At 34.9% G+C, this 26,337-nt stretch overlaps 1 protein-coding gene across 1 annotated transcript; it reads right to left on the reverse strand.

Moving 5' to 3' along the window:
• Positions 1 to 258: 258 nt before the first annotated feature.
• On the reverse strand, positions 259 to 14,228 carry Smp_162770 (hypothetical protein; the record flags this gene model as incomplete). Its single annotated transcript, XM_018790023.1, has 5 exons — positions 14,168 to 14,228; positions 14,065 to 14,130; positions 6,393 to 6,925; positions 4,487 to 4,763; positions 259 to 401 (listed from the first exon to the last, which is right to left on the reverse strand). Exons 1-5 carry the CDS (start codon positions 14,193 to 14,195, stop codon positions 259 to 261), a joined length of 1,047 nt encoding a protein of 348 aa, XP_018655407.1. The 5' UTR covers positions 14,196 to 14,228.
• Positions 14,229 to 26,337: the final 12,109 nt, after the last annotated feature.

Genomic DNA, 26,337 nt, shown 5'->3' on the forward strand with positions numbered 1-26,337 from the left:
GACTGAATTGTTCAATAATGGAAGACATTGGAAACGTTAAAATATTTTAACACAAATTGAGTTGTCAGTAAAGCAAAACAGGTTAGCTGAATTACCTGATTGTGTCAAATGATAGCTAGTTCAGTTATTAATCCTCATGCAGGAAAACACCTACATACATACATACATACATACATACAAACATGCAAATACTTAAAAACACATAAGAATGCGATAGATTATATAAAATAAATTGGTACATGAAGGGAACTCATTTAATTAAAGTGTAGTGTAACTACGACGATTGCGTTTGTTGAAAACAATAAATACAGTAATCGCAACCACAATACAGACAATTAGTGCAATACCAACACCAATAGGTACCATATTATTAACATTAACATCTGAATCACATAAAGTTTCTGTTAAAAAAAATTAAAGGGGGAAAGTTAAGTGGTGAAAACAAACAGGTTATTTTCGAAGTAATCTTCAGTGAAAGATTAAAATTTAATACTTACAAGCTTAAGTCTTTGATACAAGTTGAATGTTTTATCACAAAAAAAGGACATTGGTTTATGAAATAATTTTGTTGGCTTGTAATAATGTTTCGTAACCATGGTAACGAAACCCTCGATATATAGACAATAGTAATCTCGACAAAAAGATTACTATGTCTATTAACGGAAGAAACAGATTCAAGTAGAGAATTAGTTTTTCGAACTATAAGTGTATTTCTATAAAACTGATCAAATGAAGTATATTTAAGTGAAAAATAATTAAATCTCAGGTTTTTCTGGCAACTTGATTTTTAGATACTATTCACATGTTTTTTTTACAATGGATTACTTTACGGATACGTCATAGTAATTTAATCGGTTAGTAACAAATTAAAAATTTATATATCTAGTAAAACAAGAAAAATGTAGTGCACACTAACTGAACTATTTATTAAACACAAAAATCAGAAAGCAGAATTTTGTTTGACTTGAATCAGCTATTATTTCAAAAGACAATAAATTCTTAAGTTAAAATGAACAGTCACAGTAAATTTATTAATATCTCCTAGTACTATTGATTACGGTGAAAATTGTAGCTTCTGGGATGAGCCAATACGAAGTTAACATGGTGACAAATTTAAATTTTTATTAAGTTTTAGTTCAAAAATGGTGAGTTACCATTTTGATTGAACATTTTGGAAATAAAGCACTCTCCAAAAGTTTTACTACTAAACGGCGTATAAGTGAAAGAGTTTAACTTATTGATCGATAAAATTACACAATGTTTCAGATCAATTTCAAGTCAGTTTACTTTGGTCAAATTGGTATAACTGGATTTGCTAGCTCAAACATCGTTAATATCATAATAATAACCAATGCTATTAAAATGGCTTTAAGGTTAATAAGATTTTTATATACTTATCTTACTCCAAATGTGGAAATTTTGCTGCTGCTACTATCAGACAGAATGTAACAGACCATACCAACTGATAAGATCATGTAAACAAGATTGACATTTATTATTTATAATGACGAAATAACTAGTTTCATAATACCAATATGTGAATTTCTAATGTTATATTTTTTTTGTTTTCACTATTATATGTAATTGAAACCTCATAAATGAGGTAGTGGCTAAAATTTGGTTCATTCCTGTAACATACTATTGTTTAGCGTACTGAAGATATATATATATATATATATATATACATATATATATATATATATATAATTGTTGGTTTTCATAAACCCTATTTTTTGTTTACTATAATTTAATGTACTTCTAACATTAGTACATAATTATGAGTAGGTGTTGAGGATTAATAATGCAAGTGGAACGATATTTACAACAAACCAGATTAGGTTAATACAACTTACCGTTTCCAATAAATGCTTCCACAGAATTGTTCATGAATGCTTCTACTTTCAAATTCTTCATGAATAACTTGCAGTTGTTAGGGATTTTTTCATTTCCCTTTAGGGTAATTTCTGGTACGGTCAAACATGAATAATATGATCCAACAGGTATTCTAAATACCATATTATTACTAGACACATTAACATATTGACCTAATGATAGAATTAGAAACAGCAAATTACAAACTTATATGAAACCACGATCATCTTACTAATTTTACACTAACTGTTTTGTTATTCCAAAATGACACACGATAGAAACTAATATAAAAAACATATACAAAATCGAGATCCAGGACTTTCTGCTAACTCCCTACAACCATTTAACAATTACGAGTATATTATATTGAGGAGACTTTTCTTTTAAGATAATATAGAAGAATGAATAAATCTAAATAAGATAATGAGAAGTGTTTAAACGTGTCTTCTCAGCCGCCTATGTTTTCGTTCTTTAGATCTGTTGCAGTTGATTAACTTAGATGCTTGAATGCTATAGAAGTATAAAAAATGGAGACCAGTTTTCTTAAGTAAGACCACTATGTGTTCAGAGATTATTTAGTGATCTAAGTAGTTTTTGCCAATTGTGAGTATATAACTTCAAATTCTGCCATAACTAATTAAAGTATGTTGAAAAAAGATAACATTAAGGTTCAGCAGCTCTGTAGAGGTTTATCTTCGAACGTTTTACCAAAAAATTACCATATCACTATTTAGAGTCTCATTTGACTTTATTTTAAATCCTAAAGAGATCTTTAAAATGGAGAAATAGCAATAATGGAAAGAACAAATTTCATATAAGTCACATGAAAATGGCTTGTTCATATTGAGGCCAGACCATATCCTAGACTTAGACAAATGACTGTTTAATAATGTAAAGATACTCAGACGAATAGGTATAATAGGAAATGAAAGAATTTGCCATCAATAAGATGCATAGGAAACATTTTGGTTTACACCAATGTCCTTATTATAATCGGACATTCAATAATTTGCTTTAAATAATAATATCACTATTTAGTAAGCAACAAGTTGGAACAAAGATGCTTTTTAATTGGCATGAAATTTGTTATTATGCGTTGTTATACATCCATCTGACTCCATTGGCATGACTGATTAACTTTGGTGACAACTATTTAGTCATGAAAGATAATATCATCTAAGTACTGGTCATTATAATGTATTCCTAACATGACCTTCTTAGGTTATACTAGACAGACTTTTCACCAAAAAGAAACTGAAATAACAATAGCCTACGAAATTGACGATAATATGTGGCATTACTTTTCCAGGTTTACTTTTGAATGGAGTGAAAATCATGCACTAATAAGTTAGTGGACCTAGTGTTTAACATATTGAACACAACATTGCTCATCATCGAATGATGAATAATTTCGTTTAAATCGATAAATTCATTTTCCAAAGACATTTCAAGATGTAAGAATACATGTAACTAGATTTTATCTAGGTATCAATTTTCTAAAATGGCGAAATGAATTGCTATATAGTAAAACTAACAATGTCTATTTCATACAATTCCAACTTCCAGATCGGTCGTGCACAAACCGAATAGCCACACTGCGGATCGTCGTTGGACAATCAATTGAGTGGAACTCGTCACTTTACATCAACTTTCTTAGTTAGGAGAAAGCATTTGACAGTGTGGACAGTAAAACCCTATGGAACCTCCTTTTTCGACACTATGGTGTACTTGAGAAAGTTGTCAGAATCATCCGGAATTCACACGACGGACTACAGTGCAAATAGTGCGTGGAGGACAGCTGACGACCTAGCCTTTCTATTCAATACACACCAACAAATGCAGGTCAAGACAACCGGTGTAGCAGCAGCCTCTGCATCATTGGGCAACAACATACACAAGGGGAAAAGCAAGATCCTCAAATGCAACACGGAAGCACCAACCCATTCGCACTTGACGGAGAAACTCTAGGAGAGGTGGAATCTGTCACGCACCTCGTCAGCATCGTCGATGAACAAGGAGGATCTGATGCAGACGTAAAGCCTTCTGTGGGAGAGGACAAATCAGCTTCCATTTGAGGGCGAAATTAGGTAGGATAGGACATATAATGCGTAAATCATCAGACTGCATCATGAGGCAAGCGGTGACTTGGAATCATGGAAGGAAACGGAAAAGAGGAAGATCGAAGAACACACTACATCGGGAATCGGAAGTAGACATGAAAAGGATGAATGTTAACTGGTAAGGATTGTTCAGGACAGGATTGGATGGAGAATGCTGGTGGTCGGCCTTTGCTCCTCCACGAGGTGTAACAGGCGTAAGTAAGTATTTTATGCATTTATTAAAAAGAAAGAAGTTACATAATACTAATAACACGAAGTTTATTACTATTCGATAGTAATGACGTTATGACGACTACAAATTCTACTGGACTTTACCATAACTTCTTACGAGTATAACGGAATGCTTCAGTTTTATAGTCATGCAGTTGTTCTATTAAATGAGAAATAATTAATTTTGTGACGTAGAGCCTTAGGGATGTCAAAACAGAAGCTCAAACCTAGCTAAGTGATAATGTTATTCATTATAAAATAAAATATTAAAAGACATAACTTACCTGGTGTCAATGAATCCGGAAATAAATTCTTATCCATATAATAAGTTAATGTTATACTGTCCAAAGTATAGATAGATGACACGTTAGTGGCGTCATTCGAAGTTTTGTTTGGTTCCATACGATTAAACAAAAGAACTAATGTCCATTTATGCTCTTCGTTTCGCCCATATGGTATGAACGTGAGTGACAATTTTGTATAATGTTCGCTACATACGCTTTCATTATCGTTAATAGTGGCATTAGATAAAGTAAATTTGTAAGATTTTACCAGTTTGCTCTATTTTTCAAATGGAAAATAATTTATTAGAGGAATGTCAATCAACTTTAAAATAACTGGTACATAAATAGCTAACAACAGTAGATAAACTTCAATAATTGGGTTTAAATATATCATTGAACACACACAGTGGTTAGAGATAAGTACTAGAATCAATTAATGTGAGTGGCTTAAATCTTTTAAGAGTTGCATGGTCTTCTGATCCATTCTTCCTCTCAAAATGTCCTCAACGCAGCTGTGAGTTGTAGTTTATCATGGAATTTATGAAGCTGAATACAGGCATAAGAATAAAATAGAAATGCGAAAATGCATTTCTCTGTGGTAACCAATTCATGGATTTAGATAGAGTAGTTGGAAATCTCTGGTGCCGAAAATACATAGCTAGTGTGCTCCGGTTGCATACTAAACAGGTGATATTTCAATTTGCTTTTGTTACTGGACAACTTCTGACACTGATTTACCATATTATGGATAAGAAACCTTGAGTTATAGACCATTAGAAAACTTTTTAAGACGTTACAAGTAATATCGTATTTCATGGTTCTGAAACAGAATGAGATTTGCATCCAACATTCAGTATACCTTTAGAAATTACGTTGCCATCTATTGTCGGTTGGTTCTCCGTATTCAATATACCTTGATTTTTTTCTGCTTATGAGTTAAAATGATGTAAGCCATATGCAATTACGAGTGTTGCATTATAAATCTAATTACTGAATAGAGGAACGCCGTCTGGATGTTCCAGTTCAAAGTCTGAATAATCTGCTTCACTGTCTGGATGATGAACAAAGATCACGGCTCAGAGAACATAGTCAATACCGTCTAATTAAGACTTTAGATACATTCAAAAAAGCCATATTCATGTGAATTTTGTGGATTTTTCATTTACCCTCGAGAAATAATTTTAGATTTTATGTTAAGTCACTCAAAGAATATATAAGTAATGATTCTTATACGGTCTTTATAGTAGAGAAGTTGAGGGAAAATTATTTTCAAAGCTAACAACTAGTTGCCAACCAGTCAAATTTCTCATCTTGTTTATGTATAGCAAAGGCACACAAATGACAATAAGTTAGTTTGATAAGAAATTAGCGTTTTCTAAAATTCGACTTTTGACCCTGGAAGTTTCGAAGTTACTTCTGAACAATAAAAGTAGTACATCCTCATGTATCGGTTATGCGCTCATAGTATGATACATATTCGTTATATCCTTTTGAATACTTCTTTGTATATCAATTTAATGTTGATAATATTTATACACATCATACTAGACACCAACTTGATGCAAATCTATAGATTTATCCAAAGAGTATTTAGTAATAGTTGCAAAGACGTCAATAACAAATGGAAGTCATAATGATCTGATAATAATAAATAAAATCATTCACGATTAATATGAACTTATGCATTCCACCATAGACGATACTTAAAACAGTGGGAAAAATGCTGCTCACAGAAATCGTTCAAACTAATTCAGAATAAAGCATAAGGATATTGTAAGCTAAGCATATATTTTTCACAAATCGTTTATAGTCTGCTTGTATGAGAAAATGTAATGAAACATAAAATAATTTGTGATTTTTAAAAAAAATTTTGACAGCAACTCTCTTGAATAATGCATATACTTACGTGACTATTATAGAAAACTTGAAACATTATATCGCTTTGAAATAGAAAACAGTAAGAGTTTCCACTTTTCAACGAAAATTTGTGTACACTCGGAATAGGTACAACTGTTGTGATCATATCTGTTGTTGTCATTACTGCTGTTGTCTCCATTTCTTTTGTTATCACTTCTGTTGTTGTTACTCCTGCTGTTGTCACTTCCGTTGTTGTCACTCCTGCCGTTGTTTCTTTCGTTGTTGTCACTCCTGCCGTTGTCATTCCCCTTGTCGTCGCTGTTTCCGTTGTTGACGTTGTTTCTGTCGCTATAGTCGAATCATGTGAATGATCTGTTGTGTTTGGAAGTACTGTAGTGGTTGATTCGCGAATTGTAGAGTTAGGTTCATCGGTTGTTGTTGCTGTAGGTAAATATGGTACAGTAGTACCATTAGCAGTCATGTTATCGTAAGATACATTAATGACTGGAAAAATTATGTCATCAGAATAATCAGTCACTTCTGTTTCTTCTGTCTCCGAAGATTGTGACGAGCTCTTATAACCTGAATAATGGGAGATTTTATTTGGAGAATAGACGGTAGGTGTAACAAAAAACTTTTTTCTTAAATCAGTAGACAATTTAACCAGACAAACTTTGCTTAAAGACAAAAATATTAGTTCCTGATTCTCTACTATCAATAAGCAATGTTGAGTTCATAGTCAAAGATTCTTTAGATGACAGATAATCAAGCGACCTATCATTGTTACTTTTTAAAATACTTGTCAGATCTACAGCAGTCACATATGAATCATATTTGTGGTCTGTAATTAATTTGTTATAATATATCGACATAGTATTACTAGTGTATTTTTAATGGTTTCGAGGGTTATTTCTTGAAAAAATCTCTTTATATTACTCACTTTTAAGGGGATCTAATAATTGATGCATATTGAATCAAATATCTAATCGTTAAAACTTTACATCCTAGTCATCTGATAACAGGGAAAATAAACAACGTGATAAATTAGGCATCACAAAAATACTCTAGATCTGATGAAAATTACTGGTATATAGAAAGTAAAAGTGGACGGTGAGTTATATTAACAGACATTTTGTTCACTATTTCTAGAACAAACAGATAGAAACGTAGTAACAACGCAGAACCTGGAGAAAATATGTACTGCCCTTAGTAGCTACACATTACTTTGGGGCAAAAAGGGAGATTAACTGGAGGAAACCCGATGAAATTACTATTATAGCGCCAAAGTTAACAAGGAATTACAGTGAAAATGCAAATGATAACAAGCAGAAAAAGTTATAAAGTTCAAAAAAAAATCCGATAATATTCGGTTATGAGTCATTAAGATAAAAAACTAATCATAGGGGTGTGAGTCTCTTACTACTTTCCTCTATGTACCGTGAAATCTTCCAAGGAATCCCTGGCCCCTCTTTGATTCATATAATTAGTTTGGGGCTTCGTGACCAAATGCCATGTTTTAGTCACAGCAACTTAATACATTCCGCAACATGTGTGATAGGACGGATGAAGCCCAAATCACAGACATTTTAATAGACAAAAATTCGCAATCTTTCTGATGGATTTGTCTCGTAACCTATTACTTTATACTAAGAACCAAAAATATCTTTGTGATTCCCATATATAAGAGCAATGTTTGTCCAATATTAGTTCTATCACTTTCACTGTCAGTGGATCTCACAGTAAACAAAACTGACTGTTAAGCATCAACAATAACTTCTAACAAGCTTGCGTATATACCTTCAGGAAAGGAAAGTTAACAGGTTATATGAACCCCTTGTCTGTGAGCCGAAATCTCATCGATCATACGTTTAATCAGGGTTAGTGAGACTACAAAGTAACCGGTATGCTAAATAATATACTTTGTTACAGTCCAATTCCAAAGGAACATTATCGACTAAGAAGTCGTTAGTGAATGAGTTGGGCTGTGAATTATTGTAATTTTATTAAATAATTAATTTATCGTATTTTTCAAAAACTCTAATAATAAGCTATCATTTAATCAATTATCCACTGTTTCATCGCTTATTATTCAAAAATCACATCTATGTGTTAATTAGATGTATTTTAACAAAGACCAGAGAAATTTAAGTTTCGTAGTCTATTTTTCGTGCTTCATGGTCCAATATTTCAAATATATAAACATGATAGTCACACGCCCAGAAAATACAAGGTAATCATGACTACTATTTTGGCCTTCTGGTGTTGTGATTGACGAGTTGAGAATGTGTAAGGTTCACATAAGGCTATCAACGGCGCCATAAAAGATAAATGAGTTAGTTCATTGGCCGTTACCAGAACAGGCGACAAGCACAACAGGTAAAAATAGTACTTAAAATATCTCCATATTGTTGTTTAAACTATTCGCTGAGTCCTATTTTTCTCACATTTTCAAACAACGTCATGTCAAGTGACTAATTCAAGTCTATTAACGGGTATTCAAGAGGCAAATCAATCTGTAAAAAATCTAAAGAATAAATTAAAACTTTTAGGGCCCCGTTTAAACGAAGTCAAGTGTCATATTAAGCTCAACAAACAAAGTATGGCACATATATATCTGGTTCTCCCTTGTACCAATATTTACGTGTTCAAATAAATAAACAGCAAACAAAGCTACAGTTATTTAACGACGGGCTTGCTTTAAGGGTGCTATTCAGCCTATACATTCCAAGTCCAATTTAAGACTTGCCCAGTTTTTACTGCTTTGTTGTCCATGAATTTCAACTCAGCATAGATCACTAATGAATTTTATATTTCAGAATAACATGGAAAAATCATAGTTTTCTTTCGAACTCTGTTCAGAGCAGCTAAATGACTAAGTGTGTTGGGAGATTCTGTTGTTCAATTTAATGAATACGAACGATTATATAAAAAAGAACACATTATTCAGAGTCATTTGAAAGATATTAGGGAGCTATCAAAGTTTACGAGACCTCTCTTATTAACCAAAGTAGAGATAATAATTACAATAAGATCACTTACAACGTCCCCTTACACTTCATTGTGAGTCAGAATAAGAACCATTTTCTTTTTTGCTCATGCAAAACGAAGCAAAAGATAACCTTAATGTGCAGTTTTTTTATAGTCCTTTCACTTTATTATCTAATTCGTGATTCATTTAACCCTACTTACTTACCTACATCTGTTACACCTGGTGGAGGAGCATAGGCCGACCACCAGCATTCTCCATCCAATCCTGTCCTGAACAATCCTTACCAGTTAACATTCATCCTTTTCATGTCTACTTCCGATTCCCGATGTAGTGTGTTCTTCGATCTTCCTTCTTTCCGTTTCCCTTCATGATTCCAAGTCATTGCTTGCCTCATGATGCAGTCCAATGATTTACACAATCTATGCCCGATCCACTTCCAACATCGTTTTCTAACTTCCTCTTCAGCTGGAAGCCGATTTGTCCTTTCTCATAAAATGCTGTAGCTGATAGTATCCGGCTCGTGAATGTTGAGTATTTTGCGTAAACAACTATTTATAAATACTTGTACCTTGACGATGGTTGTAGTAGTTCTCCATGTTTCAGTTCCGTACAGTAGAACTAACTGTCTTGATGGTCGTGTGACTATTTGGTCTGTACACGACCGATCCTTACGGAATCCGGTTTGTTGATCTCGAAGTTGAATGTCTATTGAATCTTCCATCCGCTTTAGCAACACTCTGTTGAATACTTTTCCTAGTGCTGATAGTAGTGTGATGCCTCTGAAGTTCTCACAGTCGCTCAGACCTCTTTTCTTTGGTATCTTGAAATATCCTTCTTTCCAGTTTTTTCGTATTGGTTCTTCCCACAAATCTTCCTGAATAGAACATGAAGCATGATTGCAGTTGCTTTTATGTTTCAATTTAGTGCTTCAGCTGGTATATTTTCAGGTTGTTCTGCTTTACCACACTTGGTTTATCTGGTGGCCATCTTGATTACTTCGATCGTTGGTGGAGTGACATCTATAGAAAGGTCTGTGTGTTGCTTCGATGTGTGGTGGGCTCATTTGGACTGGCCTATTCAAGAGCTCTTCAAATTATTCTACCCATCCGTTCCTCCGTTCTTGAATCACAGTGTTTGGCTTGCCTTGTTTGTTGTTGACTGTTCTCTCTGGTTTACCATTTTTCTCTGCCAGTTTCTTCATTGTATCACATTTCCTTCCCTTTCAGATTTTTCGGCTGTCGTTGCTAGGTCTTCCACATATTTCTGCTTGTCGGCTCTAATGATCCTCTTCACTTGCTTGTTTGCTTCTATGTATTAGGTATGTATGTTGACTTTCTTTGCTCTTATTCGGCTTTTGTTAATTATTGTCTTCTCGTTCTTCCTCTCTTGAATCTCGTTTAGAGTTTCAATAGGGATCCATTCCTTATGATGATGCTTCTTGTAGCCCAGTATTTCCTGACATGTTCAAGTTAGTGTTCCTTTGATCCCTTTCCAGTTATCCTCCATAGTAAATCATGTAAGGTTTGGAACTAGTTGTTGAGAGCTATCTTGAATTCGTTGAGTTTGTCAGTATTCCAAAAGAAGGCCGTATTAAACCTTTGTAATGCTGTTTCTCCAGTTGTCCAGTGTTTTTTTAGTCTTCCATTGAACTTCTGAGTTTTTCAATAATGCAGATATGATCGACCCGGTTCTCTGTGGTGTGATCCAGTGAGACTCATGTAGCTTTGCGTATGCGTTTGTGGGGGAATATTGTGCCACCCATAACCATTTTGATGAATGCACATAAGTTTACAAATCTGTCGCCATGCCCGTTCCTTACTCTCAATAAGTCCATGTCAACCCGTGATATCTTCATACCCAGTGTTTTCCATTACGACTTTGGCGTTTAAGTCTCCCATCAGAATGGTCAGGTCGTTCCCTGGGCACTTCTCTATGATCGATTGCAACCTTTCGTAAGAATGATTTCTATAGTCTTCATTGCTATCATCAGTGGGTGCATAACACTGGATAGTATTCATTGTGATTCCTTCCTTCTTTGTTTTAAAGGATGCTTTGATGATTATTGATCCATTAGACTTTGATTCTATGAGCGCTTCTTGTGCTTTTTTGGACAGAATCAGAGCAACTATCTGAGTATATGGAGAATTTTCTCCTTCGTGACCAGAGTACAGCAGCATCTCTCCCGAATTTATCGTTTTCTATCCAGCTTGGGCCTAATAGGTTTCAATGATTCCGAGCACTGCCAAGTTTTATCTTCTCATTTTTGTAGCTATTTGATTGGTCTTTTCGGTCTTTTACATTGTTGGACATTCCATGTACCAATATTAGTTGTTGCTCTAGTTGTTAGAAAGACCATCGGCTTAGTGGCTTCCGAATAATCTCGGTCTTCACCGTGAGGCATCATAATTCTTCTGAATAAAGATCCTTTGACTCACTGAACAGAATGTAAGTGCTTAAAATTGTTTAATCCTGGTTAGCGTTTTTTAGCGAGGTTGTTTTCTATGGAACAGGGTTGCTGACCCAATGCCCAACCCTTCTCCTTTACCCGAGATTCATTTACCATAAGATGTTTTGCTACCCGATACATACATAAATAATTCTCAATAAAACATAGTGACTGTATAAACATTTGCGATTTTATTTTAGGCAATGCGAACCTAATTACCCCTTAATTTATGTATCTACACTAAAATTCGCAAACTGAAACTATCCAGACTCTCTGAATATTTGTTTCCAGTTATTGATTTAATGACTAACAAAGACTCCAGTAGTTGGGGACGAAAACCATGAGAACTAGCATCTCAATGCGTTTGGTTGAGTTTCGTTTTCTGAGCTGGATGATTTAATAATGAAGTTTCCATTATTCTCTTGAAGCACGCCATTGACATAAATTCCGGATGAGAGTAATATATACAAATTTCTCCACATACAACTGACAAGCTTTTCTGTTGGCCTTGTTTGTGTTTGTTTATTGTTGACAATTATCCCGTCGTTGTCTGCACATTTATTTTGGTTGCAGTCCATTTACACCTAATTAAAGATCCTATACATATTCACGATTTACAAAACTGGTTTATAAATTGCATCTATTTAGCTGTATTTGCTGTCGGCTGATTAACCTTGTACCAAGTTTGTAGGAATTATCTGGCATCTTTTGTGTCCCCTTTATCTAAAGTTTCAACATTTTCCTAGTCGAACTTGTATGCGATTGTCTGCAGGCATTGACATGAGCAAAGATAAATCATGGCGTCCGAAAGCTAGTTTGTATTGACTCAGACAAAGAGGAAACCCACTTAGTACGGTGTTTTTCATGCACTCCAAACAGTTTATTTTATAAATGATATTTGGTTCTCCTCATTTTGTCACTTCATCCTTTGGTTTGTACAAGATTGATTTGAGTGATCTTGCTGGTTTATTTGCTGGACATATTCCAAATGACCCCAATAATTTTGTTGTAGTTTCTGACATATCCTTTATATATATCAGGATGATTCATTTATTGGTTCCCATCGATTCAATTTTCGCAGATAGGTTTAATATTTTTTGATTAGGTTGTACGAATAAGCACTTCGATGTATTACATGTACATAATTTATACTTCATATAAAGGTTTGGTTGATTTTGCATGAATCGTATATACCATCCCTGAATCTCAACCATGAATCTAGTTTGGGACTTTTATTGTCTCAAATCTTTGGCTAACTAGTTTTTTATAGATTTACATGACGGGCGTAAAACATTTGGGAATAAATTTTGTGAGAGAAATTACCTAAATAATCAAAATATTCGTTAATTTCGAATCAGAATGTTCAAAATTGCCACTGTTCCTATTGTTTTTATTTGCTAGAAGGCAGTACAAATTATGTTTGTATGATTTGTTTGTATTCAACGCTAAGATAAAACTATGAGTAAATAAAAATACGTTTCCGTAGCACATGCCAAAATAGTAATTACTTTTGGAGAAGATAGTTAACAGTTAAGGTAGGGGCGCTTTTTTCGGCTAAAGCATATTTAAATTGTCGTATACATACCGTCAGACATCAAATCATGGACGCTTTGAGAATTGAGAAGCCTGTTTAGAGACAGTTTCTCCTGAAACATTCCTTCTTAACTCAAATACTCTACTCTGTTTTTCTGAGTCACTCAAATATCAACCGACAGCAGACGATATTAGGATACAGAACTAAGATACAGAAACAAATAAACTAGACAGAAATTTTAAAAACCACATAACTACAAACAAAAATCAAGCTTGAAATGAGCCGTAATATGCGACCTACAAGACTAAGATCTGTATGTTTGTCATTATTTCAAGATTCCACTCTCATGATGCGGATTTGTTTTGAAAAAGGAGGCACTGTACCATAAGTTGCTGTAGTTAAAACAGTTTCCCAAATTATAACCGTCAATGTCAATATAGTTTCACCATAATACGAATATAACGTTAGTGTGTGCAAAGTATCCAAGTAAATCAATGTAGAATGTTAATTTATTTTGCGGTAAAACATCTCAACATCCGAGTTTCGAGGAAATTTCGGAGTTTTTCACAAAATACTCAGAAATTCTGCTGTACTTATAAATATTTATAAACATACGACGGATTTGTCGCTGTGTCGCATACAAACTTCCGTGGATTTAGCACAAATAAACTTAACTCATTAATTTGAGTCAATCGGTGGTACACTTTTACATGAGTTATAAAAAGAAGATATTAGTTTCATAAGTGACTTACCATCCGCATCTGTAAACCCGTATACATCACTACTGGAATGTGATAACAGCACGAGAAACAAAAGCTCTGAAAATAACCACATGACTTTATTTCTGAGACTAACCAATATAAACTGAGCTACCTGGCAACATTTCAACAGGAACCAAAGAAATATTCGTAATAGTGACAACCTAGAAAGCTGTCGAAAAAAACAAATACTGAATATTTCAACAACATAGCTATGTATAATTCCTGCCTCTCATAAAAATTATTTTTGTATAAAATGACTGTTTTATCACTCAAACATGGAATTCAAGTGGACGGGACGGCAAGTATGGCATGTTTTTCTTCATAACAGTTATCTGCCTGCAATATATTTTTAACCAGAAATACTTAACATGATACAAGTTCATACATGTCTTAGTCAAGCTAAAGGGCTCTACATACAGACGGATGAAGAGGTTCATTTCGAATGTTTGTGAGCATAACAGAACGAAACAATACCTTGAACAATAATTTCTCAGTAGAGTAATTTTTGGCATTTTGGATGGTCTTGTTAGTTTCAACGGGTGTCAAGAATTGCAAACTGTTTGACAATCACCGTCACCATATCTCCTCGCAATCCAAGAGGAAACTTTCCCTTCGCTCGGTTGATAGATCGAAATTTTTCTTTTTCTTTTTCTCACTTTACGTTCAGGTAAATTATTCCTCCGTAACCTTGTCGTTTTCTTCAAACCTTGCCTCTTGAGAAACATTATCGAAGAATCTGAAGATCGTGAGTGGCCATTTCTATAAACGCCGAGTTACCTCATTAGTTTTACTTGAATCACCTAGCCGAATGCGCTCGGCCACGCATACGTACCAGATAACGAGTGGATACACCGTGGTACGCATCCATTTCAACTATCACCGAGCTTGCATGTGCACAATTTCTCCCTCTGGTGAAAGCACTACCACTCGATTTTAACAGATATTAGACATCAAAAATGTTTGCTAGGAATGTTTCTGAACCTTACGATTCTTTAAAGAAAACTATCGTTAAACTTGGAAACCTAACTGACGGACAAAGGTTTAACCAGCGCATTCACAACATCGATTTTCAACATGGCCCAGTAACTGGTAAGTTAGTAATAATAATATATTTATGCAGGGGCAGGTACACGCCACTTTTACAGGTATGATCTACAAATTACAATGACTGTCAGCTTACAGCATGTTTCCTAAGTAGGGTCGTTAAATAGATAAAATCGATAAAAGTGAATTACAGTACATTCGTGCAGACGTATTGGAGCGTTAACGATAAGGTTTATGCTTGAGTATTACACTGAATACAGTCTTCAAAACATATTTCAAAGTGGAATAGCGTCCATGTTACACACCAGACCCAAGTTTGGTGAAATTGTGTTAGGATTTTGGTCGTGCTAAATATTTATGCAACCTAACTTTTTAAGTCTATAATTGTTATAAAGTAGACTTGTAAAGCTCTTGATGCGAACCATGACCTTGAGAAGACGCGTACGTCGAGTTTGTTTCAGACGTCTAAAGCTCCATAGCCATGCTCGCAGAGCAAGACTCCGAGAACAAAAATCAAAAGGGCAGCAATGCATTTGGATATGAACGTTTAACAATACTCAACATTTTGTAGTGTAACAGACAGAGATATGATAAATTGTTAGATTAAACTCATACCAGCTCTTGTTGCTAGAGTGAAATGTGATCAGAGACTCCAGATGAGAGAATGCAGTAATAAAGATGAGTTGTGATATTTATCAAGGCGGAATAGGTTGAAATGATGTAAGGGAAGCCAAGGTTGGAATAAAGAAGGCTGTTTTTTTAGATCAGAGAGTGCACGTAAAGAGTAAAGTGGTAAAAAACCTGATAACTATGTATATGTATATATACAACTGGTGTTCGGCGCTGCTTATGAAGCTTGTAACTTTTTTTCTTGTAGTTATATTTTGTCCTTCTATCAGATTTCCATTTTAATTTAACAACATTTATTAGTGAAAAGTACTTCATTTCTGACAGAGTTCTATTAATTTAACATCTCATCTTGTGACTCAATGTCGTACATTGAGTTAGCTATTTTTCACTCTGTCCACCTTTTTTCGTTCATTAACTTTAAAATATTAGCTCCTAACAAATATTGGATCTAATCCTGCCACAGAACTTTATACAGCTAATAAGTTATAACAGACGCTGTTCACTTGATACAAACTTTATATTTACTCTACTTCCAATAATGCCCAGGCCATCTAAGAAACATATAATCTCTCCTGATGCCTATAGCACGTGCAAAAGATCACTAAAACGAATAACATGATGCTTTGCAAACACACTGAACAGTCCGCATCATACTGTGATCTACCTACAGCTACACCAGACGTGCAATATGTACTTGGGCATGACCTGTCACTACCTTGCATCTCGCTTGTAGATATAAATAAAAGTAGTCACATACCGTGTGAGTCGACATCACTCGGTAGTCCAGCCATCACATGTTGTGAGCTGCATTTAGACAGTGCGGTTGACCCCATATACAGAACAAACCAACAACCAGCCGTCATGTATAGCGGCCCACGCTGTATCCACAAGCCTATCTACAGTAGTCACCTCAATGATGTAGATCTCGACTACTCACCTAGACATATCCTCCATTCCTGAATTAAGTATGCATAAGGTGACCACCCAATCGACACTTACAACCAGTCCGTATGCAACCATATAGACCATAGCAACGTTGATATAAATTTTAATAATCTCACCGGTGGTAGTTCTAAAAGCAATCAAAAAGAACTTGACCTCATCCGAACTATTCAAGACTTATTGCCGTACAAATGTTTAATCAGCGTTCGAGAAAATCTTGATTTCGAAATTGCGAAAAACCCTGAAAAAGTAATTGACCATATATCATATGAAGTTTTGAAAAGACCATAGTGTATTCACAATGTCATTGCGTATAATACACCTGATCGTGAGAACGTAACGTTTGCTAGAAATGCTCTACTACAAGAATGTGGATTGTCGCAATTTTGGTGTGTAACAAGAAGATTACGTAAAGCACAGACTAAAGCTTCTTGTCCCATTCTATTTCAGTTTTGTTGTATCACAGAAGCCAATCACCTCCTTAATAGTCAGTCATTACTGAGGCGTATTCCAACATTCAAAAAGATCAGAATGACCCATAACAGGACTGCTATCATGAATTACAAAACAATCAACCCAGAATACGTAGTAGCGGCAGTTATAACGTCGGCCATTGCACAATTCCTAAAACACCATACCCTGCTCCGCCCAACAACGAAGACATGTCGCCAGCTGCTACTAGTTCTAATAACGCGGATGAACATCAAGCAGCTGTTACCATTCGTCCTAACCCCAAACATTCAGCTACCCCAAAACGCCTATCCATCTATGCCTCAATAGTGCCCAAGCATTTCTCTTGCGGTTTCCATAAAAAGCCAAAAAATACTTCTTCTAGGAATCGCTCTAATAGCTACAACTGATCAGACACCGCAATACGAAATAATACCGAAATCTCTGTAGAAACCCACAAGCACTCCAACATCGCTAACATACACAATATGCACCTTTTCACAGCAGTATAATGCCCTACAACAAACATGGTAGGCTGGCAGTACACAATCATCCTAACGTTGGGCTACACCCGACAAAAACAACACCTACACGTGATACCAGTAAGCCATATATTGTGAACGTTGCAATCTCCAGGAACGAGTACATCAAACACAAAAAGAACACTTATCTTGGTAACAATGTCAGGTGATCTCCCAATACTTCCCAGAAACATAAGATCCCCCAACTGCATATAATAGAACTAGAACTGCCAACCACACACAAGGAAACTATAACAGTCATCAATACAAGGGAATCATTGGTTCATATAAACACCACATCCTCCACAGCTCAAATTGGAGTGTGGTTGTAATCGATTGTACGTCTTTTCCTTAAGTTCATCTTGCATCTGTCCGACAGTGTGTTGGGTGTGAACTCTGTATTATCTAGAATGCATTTGTTAGTATCACAATGAACAACCGAAATCGGAATAGACTCACCTGATCCCTAGAATTGTATACAATCATTATGTCGGTTGTGAAGTGAAACCATTGATATTTAGAATTTGCATCATAGACTTTCCAACACTATCCTCCCCCACGAAATAATGTTGGGTCCTCACGTCGCACTGTTATAACCAATTTGACGTTCCCAATTTGCATTATCTCAAATCTCACGCTTCGGTTACTGTATGTGAGTATTCGGGATACATACTGATATATAATTCAAGGTATTCCATCATGTGAGTTTGACTTGAATAAAAATTACGATACATATTCTTTTTGTTAGAATACACAGATAAGTACGCATTGATATATGTAATTAACACATGTGATTCATCTAGGCTTGATTCACCTGCGAAACAATCGAATGGAAAACATTTATCTGCCTCATACTCATTAGGATAATCTTGAACTTGATTTGGATTCTCTGCCTGTGCAAACTCCATATCTGAGCAAACTGGTTCTCTGATTGCTTCAGGAAAAATTACTATTGCCTCTGATTCATCATACCACTTATTATATCCCGTGGAGAATTATGAATGGTAACTTTGAGAACTATTTATGGACCAATATGATATGCATATTTGCTATTGTATAGTTGTTAAGTAACTAAACTATTCATATTTGTGTATCTTATTATTAGCTTTATTTTGACCTATGAACTATTATTATACGATTTACCCTTCTTGAGTTATCCTTAATCCATTAATTACTGTTTACCTTATTCACAGCCACATTTGGCTAAATCTTGTACAAATGTTATTTTCTATTTTATGGTACGATGTGGTCAGTTTGTTTGGTATATAAACCCAGTACGTTTGAGAATAATGATTCATGTTGCAGAGACTGTTATTGGTGTTCTGTACTTAACTGGTTTGGCTAGACAGATAGGAGAACTGATAAATACTCAGGACTGCTCATATGGCTATTGTGTATCATTGCTCTGATCGATAATTCACTGCTCTCTAATAGGCGGTCTTATCACGTCATATATAAACAGAGCACGAACACACTCACTCGATATAACACCAGTGACAAGGGATTTTACTCAACAAACATTGGTTTGGAGAATGTCCAACATCTGATACAATAACATACGAAATATGACTAGAATTCGACTCATTAGAAACATATTTGTCACACTCGTTAGGAATATCACTAGAGATAATTTCATTGGGAGGACCACTGACACTTGATGTGATATCAGAATTTGATTTTTCTGAAATATTTCCCTCAAATTTATCAAAAGTTTCATTAGAGAATAATGGATCATTAAGAAAATCAACATCTACCAAAACTGAATCCGGTTTTTGGTCATGATTTGACTCATTCAACATTTTATTCTCAGAGTTGTAAGAAATTTCATCAGAAATATGTGAATTGTTACGACAAACCATATCTGGTACGATAACACTAGAAATCCGAATAGAAGTTGGTTGATTAGAAATTTTTGTCTCACAATGATTATGGGTTTCATTCAACTCTGAACTGTTATGTGACGTTATACGGCTTCTAGAAGTCTTTTATAAAGATAAATGATCATTGGGAACATCCAAATTTATAGGATCACAATAGCAAACTTTAGCATTAGTTTCAGCGAAATGAACCATGGTATTACAAACTGATTGAATGATGAATATACCATAGGTATTGTAGTTTGACAACACTTTACCAGTAACACCTATAATTGAGTCGCGCCTACCAAGTGAAATCAAAAGTCAGAAGCGAGGATGTACGAAGATATACTTGATGAGTTATCAATATATCGAGAAGTGACTGACCTAATCTGGCTAGTGATCACAGGAGATGTTGCGCACGCCGTTCCACAACGTGATCTGGTGCGGATGCATGACCGAGGGCCTTCAACTAGTTGAGTCCATTAAAACTAATGTGGCCAGAATCTAATGTCAAACACTTACAGAGCTATTGATTTTAGGGATTTATTTACAGCTACATCTCCTTAATATCTATGCTCTGATTGGTAACCTATACATCATACTATAGTCAATTAAAGCATTGCATCGAAGCCTTACCAACAGTCCATAATTTGTGATTTCCTGATAAGCTTGTAAAATGGTGCTTATAGAAATAATGTTTTCCAACAGGACGTGAAACACAGAGCATGTTGAGGTAAGATATATATCCAAAAAGTAAGCTTAAATGAGCCTTACACCACAAAAGGAGGTAAGGTGGAGTTACTGTTCAGCAAGCATTGATGGTTAGGGTGATGACTTCGATCCACTAATGTTTCGGGGGCACAACATTTTGTTTGTATCAGGCTCTTTATGGATAAAACCAAGTCGATCAATCTGTAATATTGAGGTTTTTCTCCTACGCTCACCATTCATACTCATGTTTTTAATTTTTATGCTGGATAAGCTATTCTACTAAGACAACCTATAACATGTTTACTCAGACTTTTAGATTAGATTTTGAAGACTAAACAGTATATCTGGACGAATGAGCTGATGTTCACTTGTATAGATTAATTTTACTCAACAAGTGAATGTTGTAACTTGTAGCTCATACCTGTAAAAATGGCGTGTACCTGCCCTTGCAGAATTATATTATTATATATGTTGTCACATATGTGGGAGGTCATCGGTCAAGAGACCTTTGATGAGGTCCTATTTAGACCGAAGGACTTTGCTACATGTGCACCGAAAAATGGTTTTAATATTATTGTTGCTGATCTTTTTATGCAATTTAGGCCTGATTGCGAAGCGAATATTGTCAGAAAATTCTAAAATGTAGGCCATAATGTTTGCGTCTGGAGTTTTGTTCCCATCTTATACTCGTGAATTACTGGCATTCTCTAGCAAAGCAGATTATACAAACACAGTCTTTTGGGACGTTCAGATTGAAGCTGGCCTTCGAAGTGCAACATGCCTCGAGAACTAACATAGTGATGATGCAACGGATATTCTAGTTTTACAACTGGATACCAGTAGCACCTTCTATGTTTGATCGTTCCCAGTCAGATAGAAATCAGAAGTCAGACGAGAGGAGGCAGGAAAGATATATTTGATTCGTTACCAATATATCGAGGACCTTTTCTATGAGCTGGCTAATGAAACGTAGGAGCTGTGTCCCACGCTGTGTTGAAACGTGATCTGGTGCGGATGCATGACCGAAAGCCTTCAGCTAAACAAGTCCACTTAAACAACGTGGTCAGCATCCAATGTCGAACACTTAATGAGCTATTGATTTTGGGGAATTATTTACAGCTACAATAGATTTCCCGATATCCTCTTCTTACGATTGAAGACTAACTACAAAATATTTAACTTGTATTTTCTACGCTAGAGTAACACCCAAGGATGTGTGACTTGGTAATAAAGAGCTCGTTTCACGGACGAGAAGTATTATCCTGACGTGATTTGTATTTCTCAAACTTCTGTGTCCTTAATTAACAGAAGTACCATTTTGGAGTCCAAGAATCTGTCCTGAGCTTAACGTTTGGTAAATTACTTTTCTTTTTCGAGTTTTATCGGAGTTAATAGTGAACTGTGGTATTGCTTTCGATTTCCATTCGGTTCTTACAGTTTTTCACGTCGGGAGGCGAGTTTTAGTATATCTTATCCTTGAATACTATCGTTTTATCCATTTTGAATATTTTTTTTCATGGTCAGCAACTTTTGCCAGAATTCGTTTAATATCTTAGGTTTCACTACGGTCACTGAGATCACATGTAAGCGACCTGGTTACCGTTTCGCTTTCAGCTGTGGTATGCAATGGAACAAGTGCGAAGGCTTTTTCATGAAGCATGGATGGACCCTACCAAAGTGCTTGTAACAAACTTTGCAAGTATGATCGCAAGTAGGTATGTGGCACATGCAACATAAATGCTGAGGACTTCCTGAGCTATATCGTCATTATTCTGACAGATCTGTTGTAAAACTTTACAATAACCCTGCTGATGAATACAACAATTACATGCTGAAGGGATTATCCCTTTCTATTTATCTCGGACACACTCATATCATGATTCTAGGATTCTTTAATCATCTTAAAGCAACATCACTGAATACACGTATATTTGAAGCGATGACCAGGTTCTTCAACCTAATTGAAGGTGTAGTGACCTATTTTTCATGACGAGAACGCGATTGGTATAATGGAAACAATTATTATTACAACCAATTGTACCAGTGATTGTCTTACTGAACTTGTTATTGTTATGATTTGACCTAGCCTGTAGCCAATTGTTATGACTTGATCAAGGTCGTCGCTGATTCGTTATGACCTTACGAATTTAACAAGGACGTAATTCGCGTAAATTATCCACCAATAGAATACGACTTCTACGACCTTCACACTGTGACCATGACGTTCGATTAGTATGAGTAACCTAGCGTCCTTATTGGTCCTTATCCGCCCAACCCGTCCACTTGAGTCCAAAACACCAATATCAGCCTCGGCAATACGAATCGTTTATTTCAAGCATACTTTGTTTATATATCAGACAGACAGGCCACATCATACCATAAAATAGAAAATAATATTTGTACAAAATCAAGCCAAACGTGGCTGGAAGCGTGGGAGACAGTACTCAATAAACCGAGTATAATTTAGGAACAATAAATCATATAATAATAATCAATAGGTCAAAATGAAGCTAGTAATAAGATGAATATAGATATAGATAATCCAGTTACTGAATAGTTATACCATAGGAATATAAATAGATTAATAGTCTAATAAGAGGTCCCGTAAGTTATCAGTACTTACTTTTTCCTAGTATATAACAGTTATCTGGCTCGTAATCTTATTGTAGTGGTGATCATAGTCAATCGCGACCCGACACCCATCTACAAACTGATGCATGTCGGTTGTCCTTGACTTTGACAGGGATCGATGATCTGTTCCATATTCAGTGACCCAACTGAAGGATTATCTGGCTAGGGCTAAGTGACATTTCACTGGCCCTACACGGTCATTCTTTCTCTTGATTCGTATAAATTTTTCACGTATATGTATCTAATATTTTATCACCTATACTGTGTAACATTTTCTCTGTGTTTTATCATAATTGGCTGTCAAGTTTTAGACTTCAGCTCTAATTTTCTGCACTAAATGATGCTAATTTTTTATTTCACACTGTAGTATTTCATATTTGTCAGCTATTTTTAGCTGATGAAAATCCTTACGATTTGTTGCTCTTACCTTGTTTAAGATATTGGATATCACTTGCTGTTGACCACAACTTTTCCTACCAAATCAACATATTTGACTCACTAAATTATTAGAAATCTGTTTTTTTTGTTTTATACGATTCATACCTGTGAAATAGTCAGTAAGATGCTGGGAAAATAAACTAGGATAATCACTAACTGATATGTAACTTAAGCTTTTAAAGTGATCTAACTTAAAATGTATGCTGTATGTGCCTTATTTACAGGAAAGTGTAAATATAAAAAACGGTTAAGCGCTGAGTCGAATTTACTATCGAAATCTTAGGGTATACTTTAACAATCATCGTAATTACAATTGGTTTGGGTTCTACTTGTTTGGTGGGTTGATTATGTTTAAGTGCGAGTTAACTAGTCAAAAAACTTACAATGTCATGTAATATATAAACTTATTCAAGTTAATATTGCATATTAATCATCACAACATTAACATTTTTATGTTATTTTACAAACAATCCTGAATTCATATGCTATAATTTCAAACGATATACTTAATTTAAACCTGGCCACTCTTTTCATTATTAATTTGAATATATAATTATAGAACCTGGAAAGAATTGATTGCAGAGAATATTCTTCGTTCATTTATGTGTTTTAATATGGTGGGAACTAGTCAGTGATTATAAGAAAGTCTATTTGTCATTTGATATTAAGACTAGTTTTTTTTATTGTTATACATTCAAGTTAGTTTTCTTGGCAATTTCTTAAATAGGTAATCATATAAGTTTAGAGATCACTGTTTCAAAACATTACATTTTGATAAACAACGAAGAAATCAAAATAATCTAGATAACAATAAAGAAATTAATGAAGTTTGTTGTAACAGCATGTAATTGAGAACAAGAAGTATATGTAGTACAGTAGTGTATTTTTTTGAGCGATAATCAGTGTATCATCCAAGAGAGGTTCAGAAACCGGAAAGAAAGGTCAATAATGGTAATCGTACAAGTTATGAGAATTAATGAAAAAATGCTAATAATAACAAGAACTAATTACACAACAAGTCTATGTTAGTTATCCCCTCATTGCTCCCCCCAAAGATCCGAAGGTAACATTGGTGTGTACAACAAGTGAGGATGTAAAAGAATACATGCACACAAAAACAAAATAAACACAAAAATAAATACGTAATGCTATTTTGTGGGGAAAGAGATTGCGCTAACAGATGTATGTTACGGAATATGACATGCGTGTTAATGATACAAAATATATTAGAGTACAGAGTTATGTATATATAGTTGAGCACTACAGAAGCGAAAGTACGATTGATAATGATGTCTTAGGTTGATAATGATAATAACATATGGAAGCTGAATTTCCTTGACGTTACACTAAGCAGGCGAAGTGATGGCTCGTTAAGTAGAACTATTGGTATATTCACAATAAAAGTTTTTTTTCAATTAATTAATGGAAGGCAATCGAAAATCCACTTGTTTATAATTATGACAAAAATAAAAAAAATATTTACCAGACGAGTAAAAGTGTGACTAATGGTGCATGTATTGTGTGGAAAAAAAGACAGTTTTTTTATTAGTGGACCGAATGGATTGAGTATTGCATTATATGCCATTTATTACTTAATTTCTCGTCGTTGTCCCATTTCGTTGTAATTAACTGTGTATGTTCTTTATCAGAAATAGTTTTTTTTTATTGTTTTTGGTCATCGCAGAAATCAGGTTTTACTCTATCTGTCGAGACAGTTTCCCTCTTCCCATTTTTTTAATGACGGAGTGATTGGTTGTCCGTTTAACAACTCGGTATGGTCCTTCATATGGTTGCTTTAACGGTTTTCGAACGGCGTCGACCCGGACAAAAATAAATTTGCACATTTTCAGATATCTGTTTAGTTGTATCTGGCGACTATACTCAAATGGAGCTATTGCTTTTTATGTGATTGTGTGTGTGTATTGCTTATCTCATTCATCATATGTCTGTAACTTATTTTTCTTTGACTATAAATATTGATTCACACTTGGTTAAATCTAATTGACTTACATACCGTCTCCGATTCAGTTCGCTTCTCTGTCTCCTCTCTGCTTCTCTGGTTATCTGTTCAGACCAACGACTGCATGAAATATACGTACTCAAAATTAATTCTCGTGTTCGACTTATTTAATTTTGTTATTCACTAACGCAAGTCGATGATTATATGCAAGGTTTGGCGGTATGAATATTTCAATAACGTTCATCACGAGACCTAATTAGAGTCAGATATCGAGCCACTAAAGAAAAACATAATCGGCTGATAGGATTATGTTAATATTTCTAAATATTGACTCACTTTTAAATCTTTTCAAAGATTGAATCATACAGAACCTACTTCAAGAAGTCCACATTCCAGAAACTAACTTTATTAGTTAACGTTATATGTCTTGATTCAATTATTCTCGCTAATCTCTTCTTAGCTAAGCTAGGAAATGGCCCTCTTAAGGAGGCTATTAAGAAGCTCGACCTACACTGCCGCTACATCGACGATACATTCATTGTCGTGGATCAGAACACCAGTAAGGATGAACTACTAGAACAGTTCAACAGTGTACATCCAGCGATTAGCTTCACTGGTGAAGGCGAGTGTGACATGAAGCTGAATTTCCTTGACGTTACACTAAGCAGGCGAAGTGATGGCTCGTTAAGTAGAAGCGTGTATAGAAAAAGACCCCCTGCCTGCCAATACACTCACTTCTATACCTTTACACCTATCCAATATAAGAGAAACTTGGTTAGATGCCTCACTAGTAGAACAAATAAGATCTGTTCTGTTGATACTTTAAGTCAGGAACTGCAATTTATCTATAACTCACTGACTGAGATCGGCTACCCTGCTGCGTTCATCAAAAAATAAAATAATGAGCTGTTGCTCGTGTCTTAACCATACTTGCAGACTTCATATGTAGGTATGAAACTTCCGAAGTGAATAATGAGAGTGGAGAATAAGTTCAGAAGAGCAAAATAATATCGCAGAGACAAAGGAATTTGATCATTAAGATGTTTATTTGAATCTCATTGCCCATCTAAATAATTCA

The sequence above is a fragment of the Schistosoma mansoni genome, chromosome W (assembly GCF_000237925.1).
Source record: "Schistosoma mansoni strain Puerto Rico chromosome W, complete genome".
NCBI classification, from domain to species: Eukaryota; Metazoa; Platyhelminthes; class Trematoda; order Strigeidida; family Schistosomatidae; genus Schistosoma; species Schistosoma mansoni.